We start from the raw sequence: 25,554 nt of genomic DNA on the forward strand, positions 1-25,554 counted from the left end.
CGTAATGCCTCCGAACCAAACATCCCCTTGGGAATTCCCGTCATATCTGATTCAAAAATAGGCTGTACCCCCAGGTCAGCTACAGCACAACGCCAGCCTTACTGTTGCGCCTATTGATCCAAAGAAACGGTTACTATGTTGTACACGTGCGACTCTGTACAGCCATTCTTGACTTCTGGCCCAATGCCTAAAACGCCTAATGTGAACTGCAAGTCTGCCCATTACAGATTCAGAGTCTACTCGATGAGCAAGTTGACAAATACGCTCATGTCGGACTAGAGCGAGATAGCGGAGAAGCCTTCTATTGTGCGAGTTATTCTACCAGACGTCCCTAGTCAACGCGGTGGGGTATATTCCCATCGCATTTCCCAGACTTAACCAAGACCTGACGGTAAATCCTTCCAAGCTTCCCTTCTGGATGTAATCGTTGATGATGTCGGCATAGTCCAGAGGGCCGGCCGGCCAGAGCCCGTGCTTGCGGAACGACAACTGTTCTGCCGGCATCTTGTCGGCCAGTCGCTGGTACCCCGTGTACCAAGTCGGCGTGCAGATGCCCACGCCCGCGAACCAGTCGGCGCCCTTCTCCACCGCGCCGGTCCAGCGATCCTCGGCCTCCTTAGTCGCCTCCACGACGAGCCTGTCTGCTACCCGGCCGGCGTCGCCTTCGCCAGTCGCGGCTCCGGTTTCCGCCTTGGCTCTTGCGTCCGCCGTGGCCGTCTTCAGGACGTGCGCCACCAAACGCCCGCCGTGGGTGTACGCCGGCGTCGAGTTGCCCGAGATGCCTACGTTGGCCATGACCTGGAAAAACAGGTTGGGGAACCCGTGCGTCGCCTAACCGAACACGGTGCCGAAGTCCGGGCTGGCCCATTTGTCGCCGAACTGCCGTCCGCCGCGCCCTGCGCCCTCCCGTGGCCGCCTTCCTCCTTTTCCTTTCCCTTTTCCCCCTCCTCTCCGTTCTTGATGCCGGCCGCGCCGAGGCCCGCGACCATGTACCCCGTGGCGAGCACGAGGACGTCGAATCGGTACTCGCGCGCCTCCCCGCCCCTGGCGGGTGTAGGACTGCACTCCCTGGCCGTCGGCGTCGACGAGCGTCACGTTCGGCCGTTTGAACGACGCCAGGTAGCCTGCGTGGTACGCAGGGCGCTTGCACCACATGGGGTACCACGGGGTGAGGCGCGCGGCCGTGGCCGGGTCCCGGACCGTGCTGGCAATGTGCGCGCGGATGCGGTCCGCCCCGGGCCGCTCGAGCTGCAGCAGGCGCCCGACGTGCCCCTGGACGAGGCTATCGCGGGCGGCCGGGCCCCCGCGCTCCAGCGCCCGGGCCAGTTCCTTGGCCCGCCCGCTCCCGAACGCGGCGGCAACGGCGGGGTGGTGCGACCGTCCGTCGTTGACCCAGTCATCGTCGGGATGGGCTTCGGGGTCCCACGAGTAGAACTTGTCTAGATTCTGCATGCGCTGGTACTGCCAGCCAGGCCCGTTGGCCGCCTTGGCCCAGGTTTCCGGCGTCGTCGTGGACTGCACATGCGTCCCGCAGTACACGGGCGTGCGCTGGAAGACATAGAGGTGCTTGGCCCATTGGGCGAGCTCCGGCACGGTCTGGACGGCAGTCGCCCCTGTGCCGATGATGCCGACGACCTTGTCCTTTAGGTCGACCGTCTTTGGATCGGCTTGCGACCCGCCGGTATAAGTCGATGCACCCCCTACGCTCACACCCCCAACGGTCATCGGCGAAAAACAAAAATACTACAAGTAATAATATAGTAGATTAGTTTATAAAAAAACAACGAAAAATAATAAAAATATAGAAACAACGTTATTTTATTTTAATTAAACTGAAAGCCTTACTTTCCGTATTAAAACTTAATTCTAGTGTTTTTTATAATAATACCGGCGGAGTTATACGCGCCGGCGTATGCGAGCCACCTATATCCTTCCTCTTTGCTTCCTTCACCTCTATTATTAATACATATTTCCGGTTAGGGTCGGGGATGAGCCTCTTTCTCTTTTTTCCTCTTTCTTTTTTTAAATTAGCCTTTAACTGAGCCTTTTCGTGCTAAAGCTGGCCGACCTAGCCGTTTAAAGAGTTTAAGCTCTTTTAAAGCTTTCGAAACAGCACCCTCCGTATTACGCTATCGAATCGCACATTATCATCTTTTAACTTCTCGGCTAAATTTTTAATCTACCGGGAATTAGTTAAAGTAGCTAACGAAAGTGCCGTATATTCGGCCTCCGGATCCAGTGTTAACTTTTCAGCCGGTCTTGCCGTTTACGAGGCCTCGAACCTTTAAAGCCGAGAGTTTAAAAGCTTATTAATATTACGAAAAAAAATACCAGCTGCTTTTTATCCGCCGGTAATAATATATAGTTTAAAAATAAAAATCTTAGCCGCCGTATAATACCCTAGAAACTCCTTTTTACTTATCCCTATATTATTAAACCTTAAATAGTACAGTATAACCTTAAAGTAATATTTCCCTTTAAGCACACTAAACACCCTTAAATTTAAAGGTTATAAAAAATGCGACGTATAAGCTAGAAAAAAAAAGAGCTAAACCTTATTCTCGATATATATTAATAAAAACTCCTCGGTTAAATAAAAAACATAGCTATCTAGTATAAAAAGGCGTTACTAGTCGATATTATTAAGGGTAATTTAAAGGAGGAAAATCTATTTAAACTATATTAACGCCAGCTCGCTGCTCGTTTAGCTTTTCGGTAACGCCGCGAAAGTCTAACCTTCTATTTAATCGATAAAAGTATTATTTTCCTCGGGAAATCACTATAATTAAAACTATTAGCCCTTAAATATAACCATCGGCTTAATAAACCGGCTATCGGTATTAATTACTTTTATTATAATTACTTATTCTCAATTAATAAAGCTTTTAACGATAACTCTTCGCACTTCGGCAGGGCCGATTACTATTTAATTACTGCCAGCACTTAACTATATACTAATTTCGTTACAGTTCTAAATAAAAACCGGTAAAATAAACTTTAAAAAGTCGTGCTTAAGCTTTTTAAAAAACTCTCGGATATTCTCCTTAGAAATATTATTAATACGCCGAAAATTTATAATATATAAAAAAATAAAATCTAAATAAGAATAGCGCTTAAAAAATTTATTAATCTAGCGTTTTCTTAGTATATAATAACTTCTATTAGCTTTAAATATACGTTAAATAAATATTTTAAGGTAAATATACGGTAGTGCGACACTTAATAAAACCTGTGTAAAAGCTTAAAACGTAATTCGAAACTCTTCTACCGGAGTTAGCACCTAAAGCGACTTATTTCTATTTTTTCGAGTTAACCGGCTTTCTATCCGAGCCTTCAAAATCGTGCGGCTAACCCGGTACTTTAAGGCGGCTACACTAACACGCGCGCCGCGGGAAACGTCTTAAATCGCACGATTAAAGTTTAACTCGCTCACTATAACGTTAAATATAAAAAGAAAAAGAAAACAAAAAAAAGAAGTAATTTAATTAAAAGTGCGACGAAAACTAACTTATATACAATTACAAAAAAAAGGTGGTGTTAATTAAAAATAGTGTTTTTGCCTATGTCCGTTGGGGGGTGTGAGCGTAGGGGGGTGCATCGACTTAGTCATAGTTCCACCGTGCCGTGTGCCAGACTGCCTTTTCCTTTTTCAAGTCGGAGAACCCCGGTAGGGTTGGTGCCGAGGGGTTGGGTACAGGACCCGGGGTGGCGATGAGGAACTGCGTGGAGACGTTGAAGACGCCATTGAGTTCCTTGATATCGCCAGTCGTGCACTTGAAATTTGCACAACAGGCACAGGTTGCAAGCATGGGGCTCGTTCTTTCTGGGTGGGCGTCGTGCTTTGTGAAATCGGTACCGATCGCACGCAGGGCGTTTCCGGACCTTGAGCAGGGAGACGCGAGTCGGCTGCGACGAACTGGGCGAAGGACCCGTTGTGCTTATCGTCAAGTTGCGCGATAGCCGACCGCAGTCCGACCAAGTTCTACATTCATTGACTGTCCTGTTAAATATCTTCAACCCTCTTCAGAAAGTATGAGTGTATTCTTGCGTCCTAACGTGATGAGCTCGTGCTCCTTGCAGCCAGGGGTTGATGCCACGGGTGCCGAAGCCAGCCAGCCAACAACAACAACCAAACAGACCAAATATTACTTCAGGTACGTGTTGCCTGCGTCACAATGGAACCTGGGCGCGAATCCCGCCTCCCGGTTCGTACACTCGCTTTGGCCGTCTGTTTGGGCATGGTACCCCGTAGAGAACGCCAACATGGTTGCCTGCCTGGTCCAAAACGTCCTCCAGAACAGGCTGACAAACTTCGGATCCGGGTCGCCCAACATAGACGACAGATAACCATACGCATCCACGGCTGCAAAGTCCACGAAGAGACGCCACCTTAAAATGGCACAAGTCACCAGTGACTGCAGGCAACAACGTTCACAGGATTTGTAGTATTAGAGGAAGAAGGGAAGAAAGGGGCCTTGACCCCGTCTACAACCCTCCCTTATCCAACAAATATGTACACTGGGGGCCAACAACGCCACACCACCAATCTGGTTGGCTGGGTTGGTTCTCTTGGCAACAACTATGTTCTCTCTCTCCTCCACCGCCTCCTCCTCTTCCTCTCTGTCTCTACACCTTCTCCCTCTCCTCTTTCTCTGTCTAAGAACTCGCGCATATGTGATAGGCAGCTCTCTCTCTCTCTCTCTCTCTCTGGATCTCTTCCTCCCACTACACAAGTTCCGAGTGGGTATCCTCTTTGTGTGTGTACATCTTCTCTTCTTTTACCCCCTAACCAGGTGTGCGTGTATGTGTGCCGCTACGCCATGGTGTGAAAGACCCACGGCGGCGGATATACCACAACAACCACCATTAGCGAATAGATAAAACCGCTTCCGCATCCACTGCGCCAGAGCGGTTGCCCAAAAGGTAGGCGGCACTCGGCACAGCAAGCGGAGTGGCATGGGAAAAAAGTAAATACAAGAATCTTAAGGGTGAATGCCGGAGAGGGTGGATTACAAATATTTTATGTATCATATCCCCTCATTATCAATCAGACCAACCGATGGAAAAAAAACAAAAACCAAAACCAAAAAAAAAAAAAAACACAGTTGTGAAGTAGAAAGATGTGTTGATTCAACAAGGTGCAAGGAAAAGGAAAATGGGCAGCTGTCGATGTTGGATGCTTGGTGACGGGGCGATTCGAATCGCCGTTGGAAGAGAACAAAGGAGAAATGCAGCAGTAGGCATGCAATGCGTAGCATCGAGTGTGAGGTAAGTACAAACGCACGAAACAAAACTGTATGGGTATCAATCGTGTACAGTACTCGGGGACGAACGAGGCCGTTGGCCATACAGGACAGGCAGAGATCATCCCTTCCGAGTGTCGTGGGCATTGCTTCAAGACGTATACTTTCGGTGGGCATCTTCGAGGGCTGCGACATTGTTAGCGTTCACATCCACGCAAGACCCGTCGATGATCAGTCAGTCGGCTTACCATGTAGTGTCATCATCTGCCCGGCACGATCCTCGCATGCGACCTGCAAGCCACTCCCAAAGACAAAGTCGAGCACGACACTGTTCGGAAGCTCCTGAACATCAGCATCAGGGATGTAAGGGAGACGGAAGTCGCTCATGTGGTAGCGCTTCGTGCCCACGGCCCGATCCTTGGCTGTAGGGGCATGACCTTGCAGGGCGCTCAACACGAGGAACCCGGCCGAGTCCAAACACAAGCTCCGGCGCTTCCACAGGAGGTTGTCGGGGAACTGCACGTTCACATCACCCAAATACGACGACACGAGAGACTCCTCGTTTATTATCGGCTTCGTCGAAACGGTCGGCTCGGGGGGTGGAGGCGCCACGGTATTCACACCGTCGTCCTCTTCCGCTACCGTAGGGGATATACTAGGCGATTGGGCTTTTCGGCCGCCACTTAGTGAGCTTGAGAGTCGGCGCATGAGACGCGAGGCGGTACTCTGCTTTTCGCCTTTCCCGTTGATCTCGCTGATTGAGGACGGGGACATACCGGCCGGCGTGTCGCGCTCGCGGCTCATCGAGCGGCGACTGGACATGGAAAGTCGGCGGGCGATGCTGCCACTGCTGCTGTGATGGGCCGAAGCGGGCCTCGAAGAGGCGGCGGGAGAAGGGGCACCCAGGTTGTCGACCGAGTTCGAGTGACTCGAAACAGAAGTCCGACGGTCCTTGATGAAGCCCTTGACAATACTCAAGGACGTTCTGCGCTTATTCTCGGTCCCATTTTCCGTTTCGAGTTTCGAGTTTCGTCGTTCCAGAATCGTCTCTTTCGGTTGCTCGACGATGGTCGGGGCATCGGCAAGTGGCGCATCAACAGAGTCGGAAGCTGGTTCCTGGGCGGGCTCGGCCTTTTGGTGTTCGACCACGATAGGCGATTGCTTGAGGTTGGCGGCATCGTAAGCTTTATGTTCGTCACGAGAAACAGGCCTCTTGGGAAATGGTTGTCCGCCGTCTCGCACGATCCTTGCGGTGACCTGGACAGCTTCTGGCCGGCCGCGAGGGGCATAGGAGACTGATAAGGTAGGGTTGGGGGGTTCAAATACCGATAGCCTGCTCTGGACAGAGGCTGAGCGATCACGCTTAGTGGTACGACTCTGGTCCGGCGAGCCCTCACGAGACTCTTCAGGCGAAGCATCTGGTGCTTTGACAGAGCCGGCAGCGTCAGTCACAGAGGGAGACACGGACGGTTCCCTGATGCTCGCTGACTTCCGCACCGGAAAGAATGCCGCGGAGGGAGTGGTCGGCCTATTTCGGGCGGCGGCGACGGCTGGGGCCTGGCCGGCGGCTTGCTTCGCCTCCTTCTCCTTGCCAGCCATCTGCTCCAGGGCTTTGATCCGCTGGGAGATGCTGGATCCCACCGAAGGGGCCGGCTTAGACTGCATGCTGGCGTTGGAAGACTGTCGTGAGAGGTTGCCGCTGTTCATTGAGACGCTGCGCAGACTGCCAAATCTGCTGTTTCCGGGTACGAGTAGAGAGTTACGAATCGGATTAGACACGGCTCGCGGCAGCGTTGGAACTTGTGACTTTCTAGGGCTTGTACTGGGGAATACCGGGGTGATGGGAGATTTGGCAACGGTCATAGACTGGGCGTGTTGCACCGTCGCAGTCTGCAGCTCGTCCAAGAGCGCTTCGTCGAGGAGAGGGTCGGCTGTGTCGGAGTGAGGGGTATCTCTGGCGAGTTCGGCTCGAGCAGGATCGATGGCGGAGGGTTTGCGCTTTGCTTTGGATGGCAGTTCCGGGGTTACTTGTTCAGCGCCAGCAGCAGCTTTCGACTCCTCAGTAGGTTGAACCTTCTCCGAGGGAACATCAGAAGACGAAGGGATGACCTCAGCCACGACAGGGATAGCCTCAGCAAATGAAGCTTTCCGGAGATCCTGAGTTGAAAACCTAGACTTTAAAGTCGGTGTTGCGGGCGACTTTGGCTCGTTACTTGAGAACCTGGAAAGTGGTACGCCATAGGGGGACTTGGGCGAGGGCTCATCTTGATTCAGTGGGGCTACCTCTTGGCTGCGAGATTGCGGAATTTGAACCTCAATTTTGGATTCATCGGTAGCTGCTGTGGCTTCCTTGGGGGACGCTGCTGATGCTGCCGTGACATCCACGGCCTGCCGCTCATTCTCCGAAGTCTTGGAGGATCCTTCAGCCACTGGCTCCTCCGAGGCCTCTGAGACATCCGGCTTCTCGTCTGCAGCCTCATGCTGCACAACTGGGCCGCCGACAGTTTCATTATTGTTCGGGATGGTGGCCGATGCGAGGGGTTCCGCCTCACGTGGCTCGTTCTCCATATAGTGCACCTCGTCGTTGGGTATGTCTTGATTTTCGGGACCCGGTGGGCCGTCGTCGGCATCTATCCCCGTGTCCTTTGCTGCATATTGAACGGTCTCGTCTGTGGACTCGGATAGGGAAGAGGCCTTTGTCGACACGCCAACTTCAGAGGACCCAACCGTTGGCGAAGGTGGATGCGAAGCTGTGGATGTATCTTCCGTATTGGCCTCGCTGTGCATTGGTAGAGTAGGCAGTTCAGGGTGTTCGGTCCCGGTTGTCGCTGGTTCCACCTCGAGTTTATCGTGACTTTGGTCATCATCCCCGTCTATACGATCTTCTGGCGGTGGCACATCCATTGCAGTGCTCTCTGTCTTTGGGGGTTCAGGCTCGGGAACTACCTCGGTCGGCAGCAGGCTCAGCTTCTTCTTTTTCTCCCGGAGTTTCATGGCTTTCATAAGACGGGCTTTCTCAGGTGTCATCTTATTCTTGTCGGCTAAAGCTGAGGACCCTTTGAGGGAAGCGCCCGAGCTTGTAGCGGGTCGCGCCGGTAGTACTAATGTAGTATTAGTACTATTGGCAGCGCCCGGGTTCTGATGATCCTCATGGGCTGCAGCCGACGTGGCATTTGTTGTGGAATTCTCTTGCTCCTTTTGGTTCGTCTCCTCTTCTTCCATTTTGTGCTCCGCTTTGTTCTTCTTCACGGCTTTTGCCAGCTTGAAGCCGGCCGGGAGGGCGGCAATGGGTCTATAGTTGCCAGATGTATGCGGCCTCAAATTCGCATCGATCGACGGGCGGGGCGCCAACTTGACCTTGGGCTTGCCATATGGGTAGGACGAATAGGTGTGCAGCTCCGGCCGCGTGAGCTGCGAAGACTGGCGCCTGGGCGGCTCAGGGTCGAATTCCGACTTAGAGGGTGAGGCTGGTTGGGCTATTGCTCCTGAGAAGGTCGTTGGGTCAGGGATGGATGCGAAATCCGGACCTTGTGGGTCTGTAATTTGCTGACGATCCAAGACCACCGGCGGTTCTGGAGTCGATAAAGGAGGTGAATGTGGAGTGGCTTCGCTGCCGTCTTCGTTTTCTTCCTCGTCATGAACAATTGATTGCCTCTTCCTTTCTCTCTCCTCCTCTTCTTCTTCTGTAATTTCCATCAAACGCCGCCTGCGGAGGGAACTTGTCGAGGACGACGTCGAGCCTGTCGCAGTGTGCAAGGAGCAAGCTGCCGAAAGCTTGGTGTCCTTGAGGTCCCTCGCATTCGTGAGCTCGAAAGTTGTGTTGAACGGCTGGAAATTGTCGCAGACGGCGTTGAAATGGACTGTTGCTCGGGCTATGTATGCGTTGAAACGTGTGTGATTAGCTTGGTGATTGCCTCAAAGCCTATCTGTATCCGTGCCGGAGTGCAGAGACAACATGCGGCAGGTGAAGGTTGCGTGTAGGTACATAGTTGCTGCGCCAGACGAAAGAGGAAACTTTCTTACCTTGCACAAGCCTTGAACAACCTTCCGGTTGGTACTTGACAATGACGTTTCTTCGCCGGTATTTCAAGAAGCCGTACAACGGTGACGCTTCCTCATACTGGGCAATGGACTTGCGCATCTCTACGATGCCCGTCGTCCCCCGGCTGTGCAGCTCAACTTCATCGCGACTCGCATATTTGAGGAGGAACCTATCGCGCAAAGACACGGGTTAATAACCAAGCACATGGGACGATAATCGTGCTGGGGTGGCCGATCCGGAGACAAAGTAGATCGAGCTCTGGTCGAGCCAGTCGTGGCATGCTTGTAACTCCGTATCCAGCCAGGGAAAGGATGTGTGATTGAACATACCAGCCGCCTGGTTCAGCATTCGCAGCTTCGTGCGCCTCCTTGATGGCTACACTGTCCAATCCCCCAGCGACATTATTTCGGCTTCGCGATGCGAGATCAGTCTCGTAGAGTGAAAGTGGAAGTGGAAGTCAAGTCGGCACAGAGTCTATTCGGAAGAGCGGTACAAGGTCGCGCGAGTATATTGTTGTTCTAGCGAGCAAACAGTCCCAATGTCTTTCCCAGCATTGGCGAGCAGTCGGATCCGGCGCTGTTCGCAGCCAATTCGTCGTTCTACTTCTTCGGGGAGGGAGAAATCGAGGTTGTCTGTTGAAGAGCTTCCGACATCTAGTCGAGGGCTGGGATGGGAAGCGACAGCATTCGGCGGCGGGTGGAGGCCTTTCCGGGTGGACAGCAGGCAATGGAAGTGGAAGCGATTGGCCAAGATGCGCCCACACGAAAACAAAAACACACGAAAAAAACAACAGGCCTACGCTGTCTAACAGAAATTTCTCTTGCTCTTTTGCTCGAAGGGTCCAGGCGAATGGAGGAGACGACAAGCCGGTTCTGGCGATTAGGAATCGAGCGTGAAAGCACAAAGCTCTTCCTGCAAGACTGGGGGGTTTCTGGCGTCTGAGCGGGACAAGCCAATTATTTCGCCGAAGGATACCTGATAGGGGTCGAGCAAAGACGACTAGCGCTTGCGATGGTACGGCAGGGGAACCGGGATGTCGCGTTGCGACTTCTGCGAGGGGAGAGAGGGTTGCAGCAGAATAGGCTTCCCAACTAGGTTAGGAAAGATGGGCGGATGTGATTCGAGGTTGCGACGGATTAGATAATGGGCCAGGGGTTTGGTTAGATGCAGTCAGTCGCAGTCAGGATGTGACAAGCTGGAATCCTAGCTGAATTGGCAATGATGAGCTATCGGACGAATGACGAAGTGCAGCAACGTCACACAAGCAAAGAGAGCATCTGAATCAATTAACCCACGAGTCGCAAAATGCTTTGATAGGCAGGTAATGTGTGCGTAGTTAAGAGAAAAGGAAGAAAAGAACCCCAAGGGATGGGGCCCGCAGGTTGGGGAAGGTGGGCAGGGCTTACATACAGACAGACCCCTAGAAGAAGCTACCTACTACCTAACGTTAGGTCCTCCTTAGGACAACGAGATACGTGTAAACAACATTGAAAAAGAAATACCTGCAAGGCCAATCGATTGGGCTGACGCGAGCACGATACGATGGACGAAATGCAGACAATAAGTCTCCAGTGGCAGAGCAGATGCCCAAGATGCTGTGGAGGCAAGCGGGTTGGCCAAAATAGCCCACGTCGAAGCGGTTTAGTGGCTGCAGTGGTCGGAAGGGGACTTGGAGGGGGGTTGAGGGGATCCGCAGCCGGCGGCCACTCACATCTCGCCATTCGGCCCAACCCATGCAAGGTGTTCACACTAGGCCACAGCTACTGCCAGGGGCTGGCAGGCTTGATTCTCTTCAATCTTACTGCCACGAGGTCGTCGTGAAGCGAAACCCGCAAATGGAGAAGATCGGGGAGTAAGCGCGCCCGCACTTCAGGATGTATCAGCTTGGAGCCCGACGCGCATCTGGATCTTGCCATCGTTGCTTCATTTAGTCGTATGTTGCATTCCCGCTGTTTGTAATGTCGAACATGTCCTGCCGGCAGTCTTGATGCCAGGGGGATGGGATTGCAGCGCAGTCCTCTTCGCTGAATCATCGAGTTGAAGATCGCGCACGTGCTGAGGTTGGACCGTACCGTGTTCACGCATCTCGTGTCTCAATCACGACCTTGTCCTCCGAAACAGCCGGACTCCGGCTGCCGATGACTGAGCAAGTCCATGACGGCAAGAGTGCCCAAAGCATTCATCACTGGCATCGTTTTCCAGGTCTTGATGAGTGAGCTATCACTGTACGCCTTTTGTCTATTCTATCTCAACGGCTTGGAAACCTGCCAAGGTGCTGGCTGGCGCCCTTACAGACCCTCGGGATAAGTTCGTCCAGAGTCCACCAGCTCTTCCTCCGCGATGTCGTCTTGAGACTTCATCGTGCCTTCCGTTGCGAGTTCCAGAACGCGGTCAGCTAGCCACTTGATGATCCAGAAGCTGAATCCCGCCGGCACACATGTTACACCTACTACTGCGCATGACCGAAACCCTCTCTGCACGATCTTGCATGGGCTAGCGCGCGTTGTACCTTTTTGGGGAACTCCCGCTTCTCGGGTACCCCACCAAGAAAGATCGAGCCGAGATACGGATGAACTGCCCCTAGGCAATTGTGGTCTGTATATTGTGATTGACAAATGGAATCATGTATTGCCCAAGAGTTGTCAACTTCTGGGACAGTGATATATAACAGGAGCAGAGGAGAGCTTCGGGCAGCATAGCATCTTGTTTTCATTCTCTTATCGCAACTCCATAGGTAGGGCAATGGGAAAACGCCGATGCAGCCAACCATTTCCGGAGGGTATTGTGCGGACACAGTTCCGGGTCACCACACCTGCATGTGCTCGCTTACAGGCAGGTAAGCGGAAGGAAAAAAAACCTAGATGTTCCCAATCCATTCTCTTCCCCGGAAGCGTCTCAGTCACTGCCTACCTATTTCAGATCTCCTTTTCCTCCTCGTGATAGTCTACCACAACGCCTGCCATCATGACATCTCTTACAACTGACGTATCGTGTCGCCTCGCCCTCAACGCAAGGAAGACTATAACTCTCTCCCGCGCCTCGGAAAAAATATCCTGCTACACACTGTGGATCTCCGTTGACTCCCTACCAGCATATCTGGTGACCAATTTGCGGCAGAAGACCGCGCAACTTGTTTTATGTACGCTTTGATCCCGCACCCTCTCCTACGCATCCCTACCCGCATGCAAAGCTGGGGCTTGGACAACCGAATCACATCCCGGCATCGCCATGCGGGAAAGCACGCCCGCCCACGTCTCCACAAACCAGTGATCAGACCCGAACGAACGATGCGTTGTGGCGCGATAGGCAAACAAACAAGAAACATCGAGCCCTGCCCACTGCTGCTTTCGGAAGCTGCTTTTGTGATATCAACACCTACCGAAAATGTGGCATTACCCTTTCACAATCCGCAATTCGTGCAGCAAGTCACCTGCGGGAAGGAGCGGTTATAGCTGCAGCTTCACAACTCTCTTGGTTGGAAGGGCTTCGTGACATTTCCGCATCGTAGCATGCTTGCTAGTGCAATGTGAGCAAATTGAAGCTTTCTCTAGGATAATGATATATCTTGCGCCACTTTGTTGATCCCGAGATCAGAGGCGCTCAATAAACACCAATAGAGGTTGCCATATGACGAGACGAGACGATGGCAGTTGAAAGCAGGCATGGTGCCGTGAGAAGGCGCATGTGGGATTTGTCACCACATCATTCCTGAAGCAGCCAAAAGCTCTGCTGCTCACGATTGGATCTGCTTAACTTCCCAGCTTTCATTGAAGCGCGGGCATCATAGTCATGATGATAAATGGAAGACCAAATTCCCTGGAGAACTTCAGTACAAATTTGGAATACGGGTTTAGTGACACCACTGCTCAGCCAAGGCCAACGAGATGGTAGGATATGATGTAAATGCTCGCCCAAAGTTCTCAATCCGATCAGCAGTATCTGCACTTCAATCCCCTCATATTTACATGTGCTTGTACCGAGGAGACACGACGCCCCGAATCGTTGTTGCCTATGCGATTTACTTACCAGAGGCAGATCTCTCCTCAACACATGATCATCTAGCCTATGAGCGCAGTGCCATTTATGGTGGCCAACTGTAAAAGAGAAATGAATTCGTTTCCTGTAAACACGTTTCCATCCAGCCGTTGTTAATACCCCTTCACCACACCCCAACCTGGAGTAGGAAATAGGCGAACGAGCTCGTGAAGGACAAAGTGATAACAGTACATGAAGTCAAGGAGAGAGACAAGTTGCATGTTTAATCGTAGCAAAGCGAAGGAAGTTGGCGTAGAAGAGGACACCCGAGGGATTCCATCTGTGCCTCGTTGACTTCAGATTCACCTGGAAATGTCGATAATGTGTCCCATTTGACAATCATCCAGTTGGGCTTGAGATTTCAATGCATAACTCTGGTAAAGAGCTGGGCATGGCTACCAGGGCAAGACCACTACTACAAGCCCCAACTCACACACACACCATGAACCGATTACACGTCACATATTAGACACCTCGATCGACAGGGAGCACGCGAACATCGTCAAGTCAAGAATGTACATCCTTATATCATTCAGGTCCACCCAAGAGCGCTTGCTTTCTCTCGCTATTTCCACCGGGGCTTCTCGTCCTTAGTTAGTTCTTGTTTGTTTCCATGAGCCTGCTGCTTACTCCTATACAGATACACAACTGTCGCAGCTGCGGAAAGATAGAGAGGAAAAAAGAGTAAAACGCGCATGTCCGCCGCTGAGAATGGTTCTTGAAAGCCTAGAAGCCGCTTGCCAATTCTACCGTGCCGTCTCGCTTTGGGGGGTATTACCCTGGGCCAGTCAGAAAGGGACAAGATCCCGTAACGCCCCGTCGTGAATTCTCATCCGTGTGCAAGTGTATGTTCAAAATACCAGCAATCCGTTTCTCTTCGCTTTTTTTGTCGGCGGATGTCAAAAACTCCGACGGGGATATCGTCGAACCGGCGCCCCTCAAGATAGCAACAATCAAAACCATCGACGCGCATCGTAGTCGGTGGCACCCATGAGGCTCAGCAATTTCCAACAATCGGTCGTCATGATGAATCTTTTGTTGCTTCCTTCACCTTGTCGGGCAAATGGATCTCGGGCAGATCGGCGGACTCGGGACGCCCAGTATCCGCGTGGTCGGGAGGAGGCTCCGCAACTTCGGGTGCATCGCTAAAGTCCGGGATTGGGGTCTCTTCTTCCACAGCAGAATCCAGAGTGGTGGGTGTGAAGGCTTCGGGGTTATCATTGCTAACGGGTATGGGATCATGACCACGCCCGCTGTTGCTGGCCGAGATACCAATCGCCGGGTTTCCTCCATCGGCAATCTTCTGCTTGGTCGAGCTCAAGATCTTTTCAGACTCGCTGACTTTTCCAGTCGGGGCGTTAGATTCTCCTTCCACACCGAGAGACTTGTCCTTCTGGTTTTCCAGCAGAGCCGCCTTGTCGAAGCGCACAACCATACATGAGAGGTTGTCGGTACTAAACCGGGCCAGGGCATGATCAACGAGCTGCTTCGCAGCCGCGCCAGGGTCTGATAACTCTCGCACCAGGTCCACAGCTTCTTGATCCGAGCAGACATCCCACAGCTAGACGAATGTTAGCGAGTAGAAGAGAAGAGAAAGGCGGATCATAAGACTTACACCGTCGCATGCAATAATCACAAACTCGTCCATCTCGGCCTGGATTACCGTCTCGGTTGTGTATGGGTGCCCGGTCACCAGATCCTTCATATAGGTATCTCCTAGCGCACGCGTGACAGCCAACACACCGTTGACGCGGTTGTTAAGAATCAGGCCGCCGGCATTGGCAATACGCTTTCCCTCATTCTCATCGCTGCCCTTGTGGTCGTAGGACAGACGAAGCGCCTTTCCGTTGCGGCAGAGGATGATTCGTGCGTCGCCGACATTTGCGGTGTAGAGAACTCGTTGTCTCGCGGCTGTTGGTTTTAGCTTAGCATGAGCAGACTCCGGGATGGCGTTGGAGGTGTCATTGTCTTCAGACTTACCGTCTTTAGACTTTGACGGATCCGTAGCCTTGGAGGCTGCCGCGGCGGCGGGCGCAATGGCCTGCGATCCGGTGGCAGAACTAGAACTAGGGACACGGTCCTCCCAGCGCAGCACTGCGACTGCAGCAGTGCAGCCACTGTTCTTAAGAGGGAGCTTTTCCAGCTGGTTATCAACACTGGTGAAGGTCTGGTCCAAGAGCTCGGGGATGGGCACGTTGGGGTTTCGTTTTATAATGTCTTCCAGGAGGATGTGGAGCTTCTTCCCGCACCAGTCAGCAGCGAAGGTTCCGGCATGGCCATCGAAGATGGCGAAGTAGCCATTGTCCGTCTCAACCATATCCTGCGAGGCAATCGACTCGCTCGGTGCTTCACCGTCTTCGCTGGGCTCGTGCGACTTTGAGCTCTTTGCATCGGCCTCGGCAGCCAGCATGGGCGCAGGGGTGTGGAGAAAGTTGTACAAGAAAGCATGCGTATCCTCCATGGTACGCCGGCATTTCTTGTTGCGGTCTTCCCAAACACCGACGCGGAAAGTCGAACGGGGGCCAGGCAGGGATTCGCCGGCCGAGTTGTTGTGCTGGCCCTGAGGGACAGCCAAGGCCGGGTCCTGCTTGCCCAGCTTTTGTAGGGCCGTTTGCGTATTCATGTCGCTGTTGGATCGACCGACTTGGGAAAAGTTGAGAGAGTTTTTGGCGCTGGCTATGAGACTGCTGGCCTTGGAGCCAACACCGCTGCTCCTGCGCTTCTTCTCGACGTCGCCCTGGCGGCCCGAGGGGCTGCCATTGCCACTGCGCTTTTCGCCACTGGCGGCCTGATCGCTGGATTTTATGGAGACCGGGGAGGAGCTTTCGTTCTTGGAGTCGGGAGAAGGCGACTTCTTTCCGGCGTTGGGCGTCTCTACAGCCGAGTCGGATTTGGAGGAAGAGCCGCCACCAAACATCCTATTCAGCAGACCTCCGTGAGAGGAGAGACTGCGTCGCTTGTTCCCTGCCAGATTTGTGACGGTGGAGAATTCGAGGAAATGCGATGGTCGGGATAGCGAATCAATACGCGATAATCCGCTGTGCTGTGTAAATGGGGGGTGTCGCGTGGTAGTGACGTCGTAGGTTGCGGCTGGGGCGAGGGTGGATTGGCCGAATGCAGGCACAGCTTACGGTATGCTCTCGAAGAAAGCCCTCTACAGGTAATTGATCGCCTGCCTTGAATGAAGGGAAAAGGTCAGCCGGGACAGAATCCAAACGCCAACAGGATGTTGATCTAGATGGGCAACGATGTTGTTGTTGGGGTTGCACTTGTTTGTGTTTGATGCAGTGGGAGGAAACGAGGTTGATGCAGTGCCGTTAGTTGGTAGGCAGAATCGGGAGAGGTCAATACAATAGCTGGAATCAATAGCCCATAGTAAGGCGGCTGGCTGGCTGGTGGAGGTTGAGGGGTAGGTAGATTAAGTAAGTCGGGTCAGGACCGTCAGGACCATCAGGTACTTGTGATGGGTTCAATACTAGGGTGGCGCTGGCTCTCTCGCTCTTGGCTCTTTGGATTGAGGCCTGGCCTTGTTCTTGTGCAAGTGGATTCACCGGGGGATGGAGGGATTGATTGTGCTAGGTAGGTTAGGTATTGCGCTGGGCCGGGCTGCGTGCTCGCGCATCTTGCTGGCACTGGCTGCCATTGACGTCTGATTTAAAGCCGGGCCGTTGGTGTCAGAGGCACCCTCGCTTGACAAGCGCCTAAGATTAGGGTGCCCCCCGGACGAATTCCCTTCAATGGAATGTTCAGGGTCTTCTCCCCCCAGGTCTGGGGAAGGTTGGGTTTCTTTGATTGAGGCATGCCATGCGCTTGCAAACAGTGAGGCGCGGAAATGGATAGGATAGACGAGATAAAATCAATGGCTACTAACCTTACTTTGTGCTGGGGAGTACACCGCGGACGGACCTGCAACTGTACAAAGCTAAATAAGGAATGATATTCCTTTACACAGAAACATGGACAGAGATAGAGCGAGTGACGTGGGGAGGAGAGCGAGGGAGCGCGTTCAATGTTAGGGACAATGGGAGGAGACAACAATGAACCGGGTTCGTTCTCTCGACAAGGGCGCCTTACGCCTTAGGGCAACGGGCAGTGAAACAGCAGCAGAACAGGACAGTCAGGACAGTCAGGACAGTCAGGACAGTGGACAGACCCGGCCTACGATGCTGCAGGGTCCTACAGTATGACTCGTTTGCACGTACCTTAGTTGTCCTTTACGGAGGTGAGTGTTGCAGGATTTCGGCAAGATCCAAGGCGAAATCGGGTGTTTGCGTACTGTATTGTGCTGTAGGTACGGCCAGGTCAAGTTGGGTTTGTCTTGGCCGTAAAAAAGGGAGGCGGGTGAGTGAAGAAAGGGAGAAGTTGAATCCGAAAGCGAAGGCTATGCGCCTAATGGTCACGAGATGGAGTGCATGTGTTGAAAGGCGCGTATGTACGAGTAGAATAGCCGACCCGGCCTAACCTTGGGGCGTTATGCTGCTGTGATGACGATGATAGGCGAATAGGCTATGCTGGGTGCTGGGTGCTGGCGGCAGGAGGGCTGTCGGGGAGATGGGCTTCTGCTTGCGTTGCGTTGCTCTGCGGCGCGTGGGCCGTGGGGCAGGCGGCGGTGCCTATCACTATCAGATGGGCCTGTAGCTGCCTGCTGTTGGTTGGTTTGTTTCAGCGCTGTCCATCTTGATCCCTGGCCCGGGCTACCGACTGACATGATCGCCAAGTAAAGAGGGTTCAGGTTCAACCCGGTTGCAACAACAAACCGACATGTTCGTGCAAAACACCTCCTTTTCTACCTGAAATCCTTACCTGTGTAATTGGTCCTGAAACCGACATTTGCATTATCCGGGCTGTTCTTTATCTCTGAGGCCCTGAGGTTCGTACAGGCTTGCCTACCAGTGTGGCACTACTTACCTGCTAGGCAGGTACTTCGGTGTATTGTCTCATCCACGTACGGTGCATTGTTACGTCATCTAGTTTGTTTCGCCGAGTCGCACAAACATAGTGCCATGCGGTCCTGCCTGAACCCCATTTTACCAACACCGCACACCAGTAGCAACAGATTCATAAACACCTTTGCGTCTATGCAGCATACAAGAGCGTGGCTGAGTTCGGCCTGCTTCCTACTACAACCAAATTTCACTTGGAGGCAGCAGACGGACGGTCAAGCAGAGAGCAGATGGGCATCGGGCGTATTTATCGAGTGTCCGTCATGGCAGATGATTCAAGGATAAGATCATCCTCAGCCGAGATCGGTATGAGCAGCCAGCTTTGACAGCAAATACTTCGTCGTAATCGACGACCCGCTTGGGAATCTGGGAGTCCAAGATGGAATGAGCTGTGGACCTCTAAAAGGTCTAGATTCACACTCGGATGTGTTGTAAGTCAGGTGTATCGTACGGGACAGTAAGGCCGGGCAAGGACAGAGTGAGAGCTACCAGGAGCCGAGAGCGGGGTTTACCACCATGCCGGTAAGTACAAATCGTCATCACGTATGTAATTGCCATCTGCGCATCCGTGGCAGTGGACCCTTGCTCAATCCGGCCTTTACCTAGGGTCCATGGTAGGCATGTGTATGTTGGATTTATCAGCGAGCTATTATCTCGAGTATTCAATCCGCATCCATCTCTACCTAAGCCAGATAAATGTATATATTATATTGTAGATTTGTACCGATACCCTAAAAACCAAGAATACCCGAAAACCGCCGCATCCGAAGTCACCGAGGGAGCCGCTGCTGAGCTGCATGAGGTAGAGATCCAACGGACTACCAGGTGCACATATCAAAGTTCCGGACCGAGAAGATTCCAAGAAGCGAGATGCCTCAGGAGACGCATCGGCCAGCCTTCGCGGGCCGCGACAAGCCCTCGGTCTCCTACGGCCTGCCCTTCCCCCTCACCCTCCTGCACCACGCCAGCTCGACCTTCGGCGCCACCCGGCTCTACGTCCTGTGCTCGGCGTCGCTGGCGCGCAACACGGCGCACCTGACCACCCTCAAGGACACGCTCAACTCCAAGGTGGCCGGCGTGCGCGTCGGCCTGCGGCCCCACACGCGCTGGTCCGAGGTGCTCGAGATGGTGCGCGAGGCGCGCGACCTCGACTGCGACCTGCTGGTGACGCTGGGCGCGGGCTCCCTCACGGACGCGGCCAAGATCGTGTCGCTCGCGCTCGCCAACGACGCCAGCACGCCCGAGGACCTGGAGGGCCTCCTGCCGGTCCCCTCGGTCGGTTCTCGTCCGGACCACACCGCCTCCAAAAACGTCAAGCCCGCCCGCGTCCCCGTCGTCTGCATCCCCACCTCGCTCTCGGGCGGCGAGTACTCGGCCTTCGCGGGCGCCACCAAGGACGCCGACGGCCGCAAGTACTCCTTCTCGGGCCCAGCCATGTCGCCGCCCGCCTTGGTCATTCTGGACCCGGCCCTCGTGATGAGCACGCCCACGCACGTCTGGCTCAGCACGGGCGTCAAAGCCGTGGACCACTGCGTCGAGACGCTCTGCTCCTTGAAGTCGGACGACGCCGCCGACGCCGACGCCCGGCATGGGCTGGCTCGGCTCGTGCCAGGGCTGTTACGGTGCGCCAAAGATCACGACGGAAAAGACGAAGATGCGCGGCTCGTGTGCCAGCTGGGTGCTGTGGATGCCATGTCCGCGGCCACGCGAGGTGTCCCGCTTGGCGCTAGCCACGGCATCGGCCACCAGCTGGGCCCCGCGGGAGTATCCCACGGAGAAACTAGTTGTATCCTGCTTCCGGCGGTGTGCAAGTTCAACTACCAGAGAAATGCGAACCGGGAGCGGCAACACGCCATCCAGAAGCTCCTGTGGGACGACAAAGAGGCACGGGCGCTATTCGAGCAGAAAGGGCTTACGCAAGAGAGTGCCGATTTAGGGGACCTGCTGGACGTCTTCATCAGGACGCTAGGGATGCCTCGTACGTTAAAGGAGTTTGGGATCGGCAAGGACAAGCTGAGTGGGATCGCGACGCATAGTCTTCAAGATCGCCGGGTGAAGACAAATCCCGCGCCGTTGGACGAACAAGGAGTGATGGAAATTCTGAACATGGTGCTCCGGTAAAGGTGCCGCCGTGGCAGTTCATATTCAGATATCCCAAGCGAGCACAATCAAAGCAAGCAGAATCCCTAACTCCGCATACAAACAAAAGGTACGCCTCGTTGTAGATGCATGTTAGTCCCATATATGCAGGGGACACGAAGACAATCGGAAGTCCGAGCAATACAATACGCCTTCTCTAAAGAGCATATTCCATCATTTCCGAAGGCTATCAAGGCGAGCCTGCAGGTCATCATCGCCCGGGTCTGCGCCACCGCCTCCTCCGACAGCCTGTGCGACTCGGCCCTCGGCGACCTTGTCGGACTGTAATCCTGTCGGTGTCTCGCCAAACTGTGACAGCTGTTAGACCTGGAAAGGCGTGCCATGGACGGTAATAAGACATGACTTACTGCTTGATTCAGATCCACCCCGAGCTCTTCCATGACCTGCTCTACGATCTCGTCACCTTCTTCCTCAATACCGGTGTCCATGGCGTCATCGATCGCATCGTCCATCATCTCCTGGCGCTGTTCCATGATATCGTTTTCGCGTTCGAACTCCATGGCGATACGTTGTAGTGCGGGCAGGTTCATCGACTTGTTCATACTGCCAAGGGCCATCGTGGCGCCCTTCATGGCCTGCATCATCTGTTCGTTTGTCCGGTGGGTCTGGAGGCGAAGAGAGATCTTCTGCAACTGACTGCGCATGCTGTAGAACTTCTCGACATATCTGAGTTGGAAGATCGAAGTGGTTAGTGTAATGTACAACTGAATCCCGTATCTGTGGACGGTGGCTGGCGCGTATATTCACCTCCTTGTGCGCACGAGATCCTTGGCCTGGATCTTGGCGGCGCCCATCTGGCCCTTCTGGGCACTCTGCTTGATCTGTGTCTGTAGTGTCTTCTCTTGCTTCTCCAGCTTGACTCGCATCTGGTCCAGCTCTCGTATCGCCTTATCGAGCATGCGCTGGTTCTTGCGCAGACGCTCGGCGGGCGTCATGCGCTTGCCGAAGGCCCATTCGAGAATCTGGTCGCCGCATGGTCAGTATCTTGTTCTTCAGCGGCCCGTCAACCGCGATTGCCTCGGAGACGGGCGTTGTTGTGTGGCGGCCATACATTCATGATGCCTGTGGATACAGCAACAACAACAATCGTCGAAAGTGGATTCGTTTGTTTATGCCCTTGGTCCGCTAGGCTAGCAGATGGATGGTATGCTTCAATTCGGGAAATCGATCGGGCTGGGTGGCATGTAAAGTAGGCAGGAAGAGTCGTTGCGCCGGGTCGTCGCGATGTCGCACTGCGTCGTCAGCAGGAGGAGATAGATAATCGGTTGCCTGGAGTCGGGGTTGTGGAGGTAATAAGGTTGGGATATGATGAAGCTGAAGCCAGCAATCAGACCTCCTCCGATCCCCAGATTTCCAAGGTTACCTAGCTGGCTGTCTGGTTGGGCCACAAGAGGGCGAAACGTAGCCGATGCGAAACCCGCTGGTTACCGCCACACTACCGTAGGTGCTGCTAGGTACTCTCAGATTCAGGCCCTCAGGGAAAAAGCGCAGGGTCCGAGGGCAGAAAGAGGGCGAGAGGGCGGCAGGTGGGGCTCTGGCTCTGGCCTTCGCATGTGGCGGCTGCTTGAGGGACAGGAACAAATCAATTGCTGTCTGGTACTACGAGAAGTACCTGCTTCTGTCAATCCGGGCCCCAGCCAGATGCCCGCCAGATGCATTGGATCGCTAAGGCAACTGGAATCTAGGAATTGCTCCATTCTGCTGCAAAGTGCTCGCCGATTTGCATGACGTGTTTTTCCGACCTCCGGCGCCCAGCCAATCATGCGCATTTGCCTACACGACGGGGCAAATTTCCAGTTTATGCAGGTTGGGCAAGTCGGGGCGTCGGGGTGTGACGGCCAGTTTGAGCAGGATTGCACATTGATAGCAGGAGCTGAATTTCCTGCCGAGCCATCATTATTACAAAGCTTCTCTTGCCGAAAATTGTGAAGCCCATTCTTTTTACCCATTCGCCCCCCTCCTACCAACCCCATCCACCACCCGACCTGAATGGATGCACACACCGCGAAATGAGTCAGGAATATTCTTCGAAGAAGGGCAAGTCCGCCAAGGGCAGGGCCTCCAAAGGCAAGGCCCGCGCCGGTTCTGACGGCGGCGAAAGCAGCAGTCGCGACGCCACCGACTCGATCCCCAACGCCGCCAGCGGCAGCGGCTCGCCCAGCAAGCCCGCATACGCACAAGTAGGAAACGGCTCGACCTCGCAGCACGCCGCACGACTACAACAACTGCTCGAAAATGACTCTGGCTACGGCGGAAGCATTGCAGGGAGCGACTTCGGCGGTACATCCGGAAAGCTGCCCATGGGGTCCCCACGCATCGATCCGACCTTGGGCGACTCCTCCGTCACCATTCCCACCGGCAATGGCGACGTGGACCGTCGAAACCAGGCTGCTGCCGTGCATCAGCTGTGGTACAACAAGCAGAGACTGGCGCTGGGTCGTGCAATCAACGGCGTCGTCGACCTTCTGAAGAGTCTACAAGAGACCAACATAACATGGCCGGCGCACTACCCCTCCGTGTCCAGGGCCGATGCGAAATTCTCCAACCACGAGCGCTCCTCCTCTCGGCCCTCCTCGAGACCAGGCTTCCAATCCACCCATTCGATGGCAGGCGACGCTGGCCCGTCTCAGCACCCCGGGGGTTTGCGACGATCGCTGACTTCCCTGGACGACTACGGCGCCGAATCGAGCCGAGAAGCCGAGAACAAAGCAGCCTCCGAGCCCAGATTGGTCACCCCTCAGATTGCGCAGGAGTTCTCCGTCTTGAAACTAGATCTCAAGCTTGGCGCCTTGCACCAGGCCGAGTTGGTTCACTCGCTCGAGAAAGGCTCGATCGCTGCGTTGTTGGATGGGAAGATCAGTTCAAGCATCAGGCACCTCTTGTCGCTACGAGAGCGCATAGAGGATACGTCCAGCAAGGTGCTCATCACGGGCGATTTGAACGCAGGAAAGTCCACGTTCTGCAATGCGCTACTGCGCCGAAAAGTCTTGCCCGAGGATCAACAGCCCTGCACCAGTATCTTCTGTGAGGTCTTGGATGCGCGAGAGAACAGCGGAATCGAGGAGGTGCATGCCGTCCATAAAGATGCGACCTACAATCGCCAAGACGAATCGACCTATGACGTTTTCAAGCTCTCGGATCTCGAGGAAATTGTTGCCGACAACACGAACTATATGCAGTGCAAAGTCTACGTCAAGGATGCGAGAACCATCGATGAGTCCCTGCTCAACAACGGTGTCGTCGACATCGCCCTGATTGATGCCCCGGGTCTAAACTCCGACACCACCAAGACCACGGCCGTGTTTGCGCGCCAGGAAGAAATTGACGTGGTTGTGTTTGTGGTCTCGGCTGCGAATCACTTTACCATGACCGCCAAGGAGTTTATCTGGGCTGCCGCTGCCGAGAAGGCCTACCTCTTTATTGTGGTCAACGGTTATGACGGAATCCGAGCCAAGGAGCGATGCCAGAAGATGATCTTAGACCAAGTTCAAGGATTGAGCCCCCACACGTTCAAGGAGTCCTCGGAGTTGGTGCACTTTGTTTCCAGCAATGCTGTTCCTACCGCACCCCCGCCTGGGGGCCCCGATGGCAGTGGAAGCTCAAGCGGAGGAGGCGGAGGCGACGACCCCAGCAACGACCCCAAGGGCAAGGGCAAGGAGAAGGAGAAGATCCAGGACTTCGAGAAGCTCGAGCAGTCGCTGCGCAGATTCGTGCTCGAGAAGCGAGCGAAGTCCAAGCTTGCGCCTGCCAGGACCTACTTGATGAACATCTTGAACGACGTCAACGTGTTGGCAACCGTCAATTCGGAAGTCGCCCAAACGGAACTTAACCGTGTTAACCGTGAACTCGAGGAACTCGAGCCCGCGCTGGAGTCGTCGAAGAAGGCCAAGTCCGTGGTTGGCGACCAGATCGATGGGGCGATTGAGGAAACCTGCAAGGACGTCTACGATCATACCCGTTCCGCCCTGAATCAGACCATCTCTGAGGCTGGAGCCAACGCCCTAAGCGTCCCTTACCGTGGCATCTTCAACGCCTTCGACTTCGCCGAGGATCTCAAGGAAGCCATGCTCTCCGAAATCTCCACCTCTGTCGCCGAGTGCGAGGGATATGCCCGGACAAAGACTGTGGGCGGCGTCAACGTTATCAAGCAGCTCGGCATTCTGCATCTAGGCGACGATTACCACGGACTCAATTTCCGGTCTGACGTCATGTTCACGAGGAAGCGCCACATGCTTGCCAAGCAGATTGATATCCCCACCGAATTCTTGGACTTCGTGGACTGGTCAACTCTCCTCCAGCGACAGGAGAAGTATGCCGGCACCGGTATGGCACTTACCGTCGCCACCGCACTGGGTGGCAGACTCATGGGCGGTTACGGGTACATGGACCATGCTCTCAGTCTTGCCAAGGTGCTGGGCAACGACAACCTGCGGCGCTTGATTATACCAGGTATTGTGGTAGCTAGTAAGTTATTAGTGTTCCTCTTTACGCAATACAGCTCAATGCTAACCCTTTCAATAGTTCTCGGCGCTGCTGCCTACGTCCTCCAACAGATCCCGCAATCGCTACCGCACAGGATCTCAAGCAAGATATCCTCGCAGCTCGCTGCCATTGACTACGTCCACCTCAACAGCACCCGTATCGCCAGCGAAGTCCGTAAAGTCCTGCGCTTCCCGGCCGACAACCTCCGTGTGGAGCTCACTCGCTCCGTCGAGCAGCTTGGCACCCGACGGGACGAGACGCTGAAGGTCCGCGGCGAGAGTGAGGTTGCATTGAAGTACTTCGGCAACCTTGTCCGCAACAGTGCTCGACAGCGGGACATCGTTGAGGCTGTCAACCTCGACGCGCACCCCCACGACCCCGCAACGGAGATGTCCATCTCTTAAGCAATGGTCTAGCCAACCGATTTTCTCCCTGCCTTTTTTTTTTTCTTTTCAATTACGCATTGTTCAGGCGTTGGACGGAATTCCGCGACCCCAAAAACTTCTTACTTCTGTTTGAGATATACACACATCATACCCCCGCCACTCTTCGCGGAGCTGGCAAGCACCCCTTCCCCTCAATGTTTTGGTCATTTGGGCATGACGCTTTAAAAGAAGCATACGAGACACGGAAGATGAAGAAAACAAAA

The 25,554-nt window shown here is 53.9% G+C and overlaps 6 protein-coding genes across 6 annotated transcripts; 2 read left to right on the top strand and 4 right to left on the bottom strand.

The window, feature by feature from the left end:
• Nucleotides 1–318: 318 nt before the first annotated feature.
• On the bottom strand, nucleotides 319–1,452 carry PG986_014696 (uncharacterized protein; the record flags this gene model as incomplete). Its single annotated transcript, XM_066850918.1, has 2 exons — nucleotides 319–798; nucleotides 994–1,452. 2 exons carry the CDS (start codon nucleotides 1,450–1,452, stop codon nucleotides 319–321), a joined length of 939 nt encoding a protein of 312 aa, XP_066693156.1.
• Nucleotides 1,453–5,394: 3,942 nt separating this feature from the next.
• Nucleotides 5,395–9,384, bottom strand: PG986_014697 (Gpi-anchored cell surface glycoprotein; the record flags this gene model as incomplete). Its single annotated transcript, XM_066850919.1, has 3 exons — nucleotides 5,395–5,429; nucleotides 5,492–9,115; nucleotides 9,267–9,384. The coding sequence occupies 3 exons, from the start codon at nucleotides 9,382–9,384 to the stop codon at nucleotides 5,395–5,397; spliced, it is 3,777 nt and encodes a 1,258-aa protein (XP_066693157.1).
• Nucleotides 9,385–14,341: 4,957 nt separating this feature from the next.
• Nucleotides 14,342–16,237, bottom strand: PG986_014698 (protein phosphatase 2C isoform beta; the record flags this gene model as incomplete). Its single annotated transcript, XM_066850920.1, has 2 exons — nucleotides 14,342–14,881; nucleotides 14,936–16,237. The coding sequence occupies 2 exons, from the start codon at nucleotides 16,235–16,237 to the stop codon at nucleotides 14,342–14,344; spliced, it is 1,842 nt and encodes a 613-aa protein (XP_066693158.1).
• Nucleotides 16,238–19,133: 2,896 nt separating this feature from the next.
• On the top strand, nucleotides 19,134–20,384 carry PG986_014699 (Fe-containing alcohol dehydrogenase; the record flags this gene model as incomplete). The annotated part of the gene is made up of 1 exon (XM_066850921.1): nucleotides 19,134–20,384. One exon carries the CDS (start codon nucleotides 19,134–19,136, stop codon nucleotides 20,382–20,384), a length of 1,251 nt encoding a protein of 416 aa, XP_066693159.1.
• A 192-nt stretch (nucleotides 20,385–20,576) lies between these two features.
• Nucleotides 20,577–21,480, bottom strand: PG986_014700 (uncharacterized protein; the record flags this gene model as incomplete). Its single annotated transcript, XM_066850922.1, has 4 exons — nucleotides 20,577–20,711; nucleotides 20,771–21,089; nucleotides 21,171–21,385; nucleotides 21,475–21,480. 4 exons carry the CDS (start codon nucleotides 21,478–21,480, stop codon nucleotides 20,577–20,579), a joined length of 675 nt encoding a protein of 224 aa, XP_066693160.1.
• A 952-nt stretch (nucleotides 21,481–22,432) lies between these two features.
• PG986_014701 (Transmembrane GTPase) lies at nucleotides 22,433–25,309 on the top strand (the record flags this gene model as incomplete). The annotated part of the gene is made up of 2 exons (XM_066850923.1): nucleotides 22,433–24,887; nucleotides 24,945–25,309. The coding sequence occupies 2 exons, from the start codon at nucleotides 22,433–22,435 to the stop codon at nucleotides 25,307–25,309; spliced, it is 2,820 nt and encodes a 939-aa protein (XP_066693161.1).
• Between the last annotated feature and the right edge of the window lie 245 nt (nucleotides 25,310–25,554).

Source organism: Apiospora aurea, assembly GCF_038362705.1.
Source record: "Apiospora aurea strain CBS 24483 chromosome Unknown utg000010l_segment0_segment0, whole genome shotgun sequence".
NCBI lineage: Eukaryota > Fungi > Ascomycota > Sordariomycetes > Amphisphaeriales > Apiosporaceae > Apiospora > Apiospora aurea.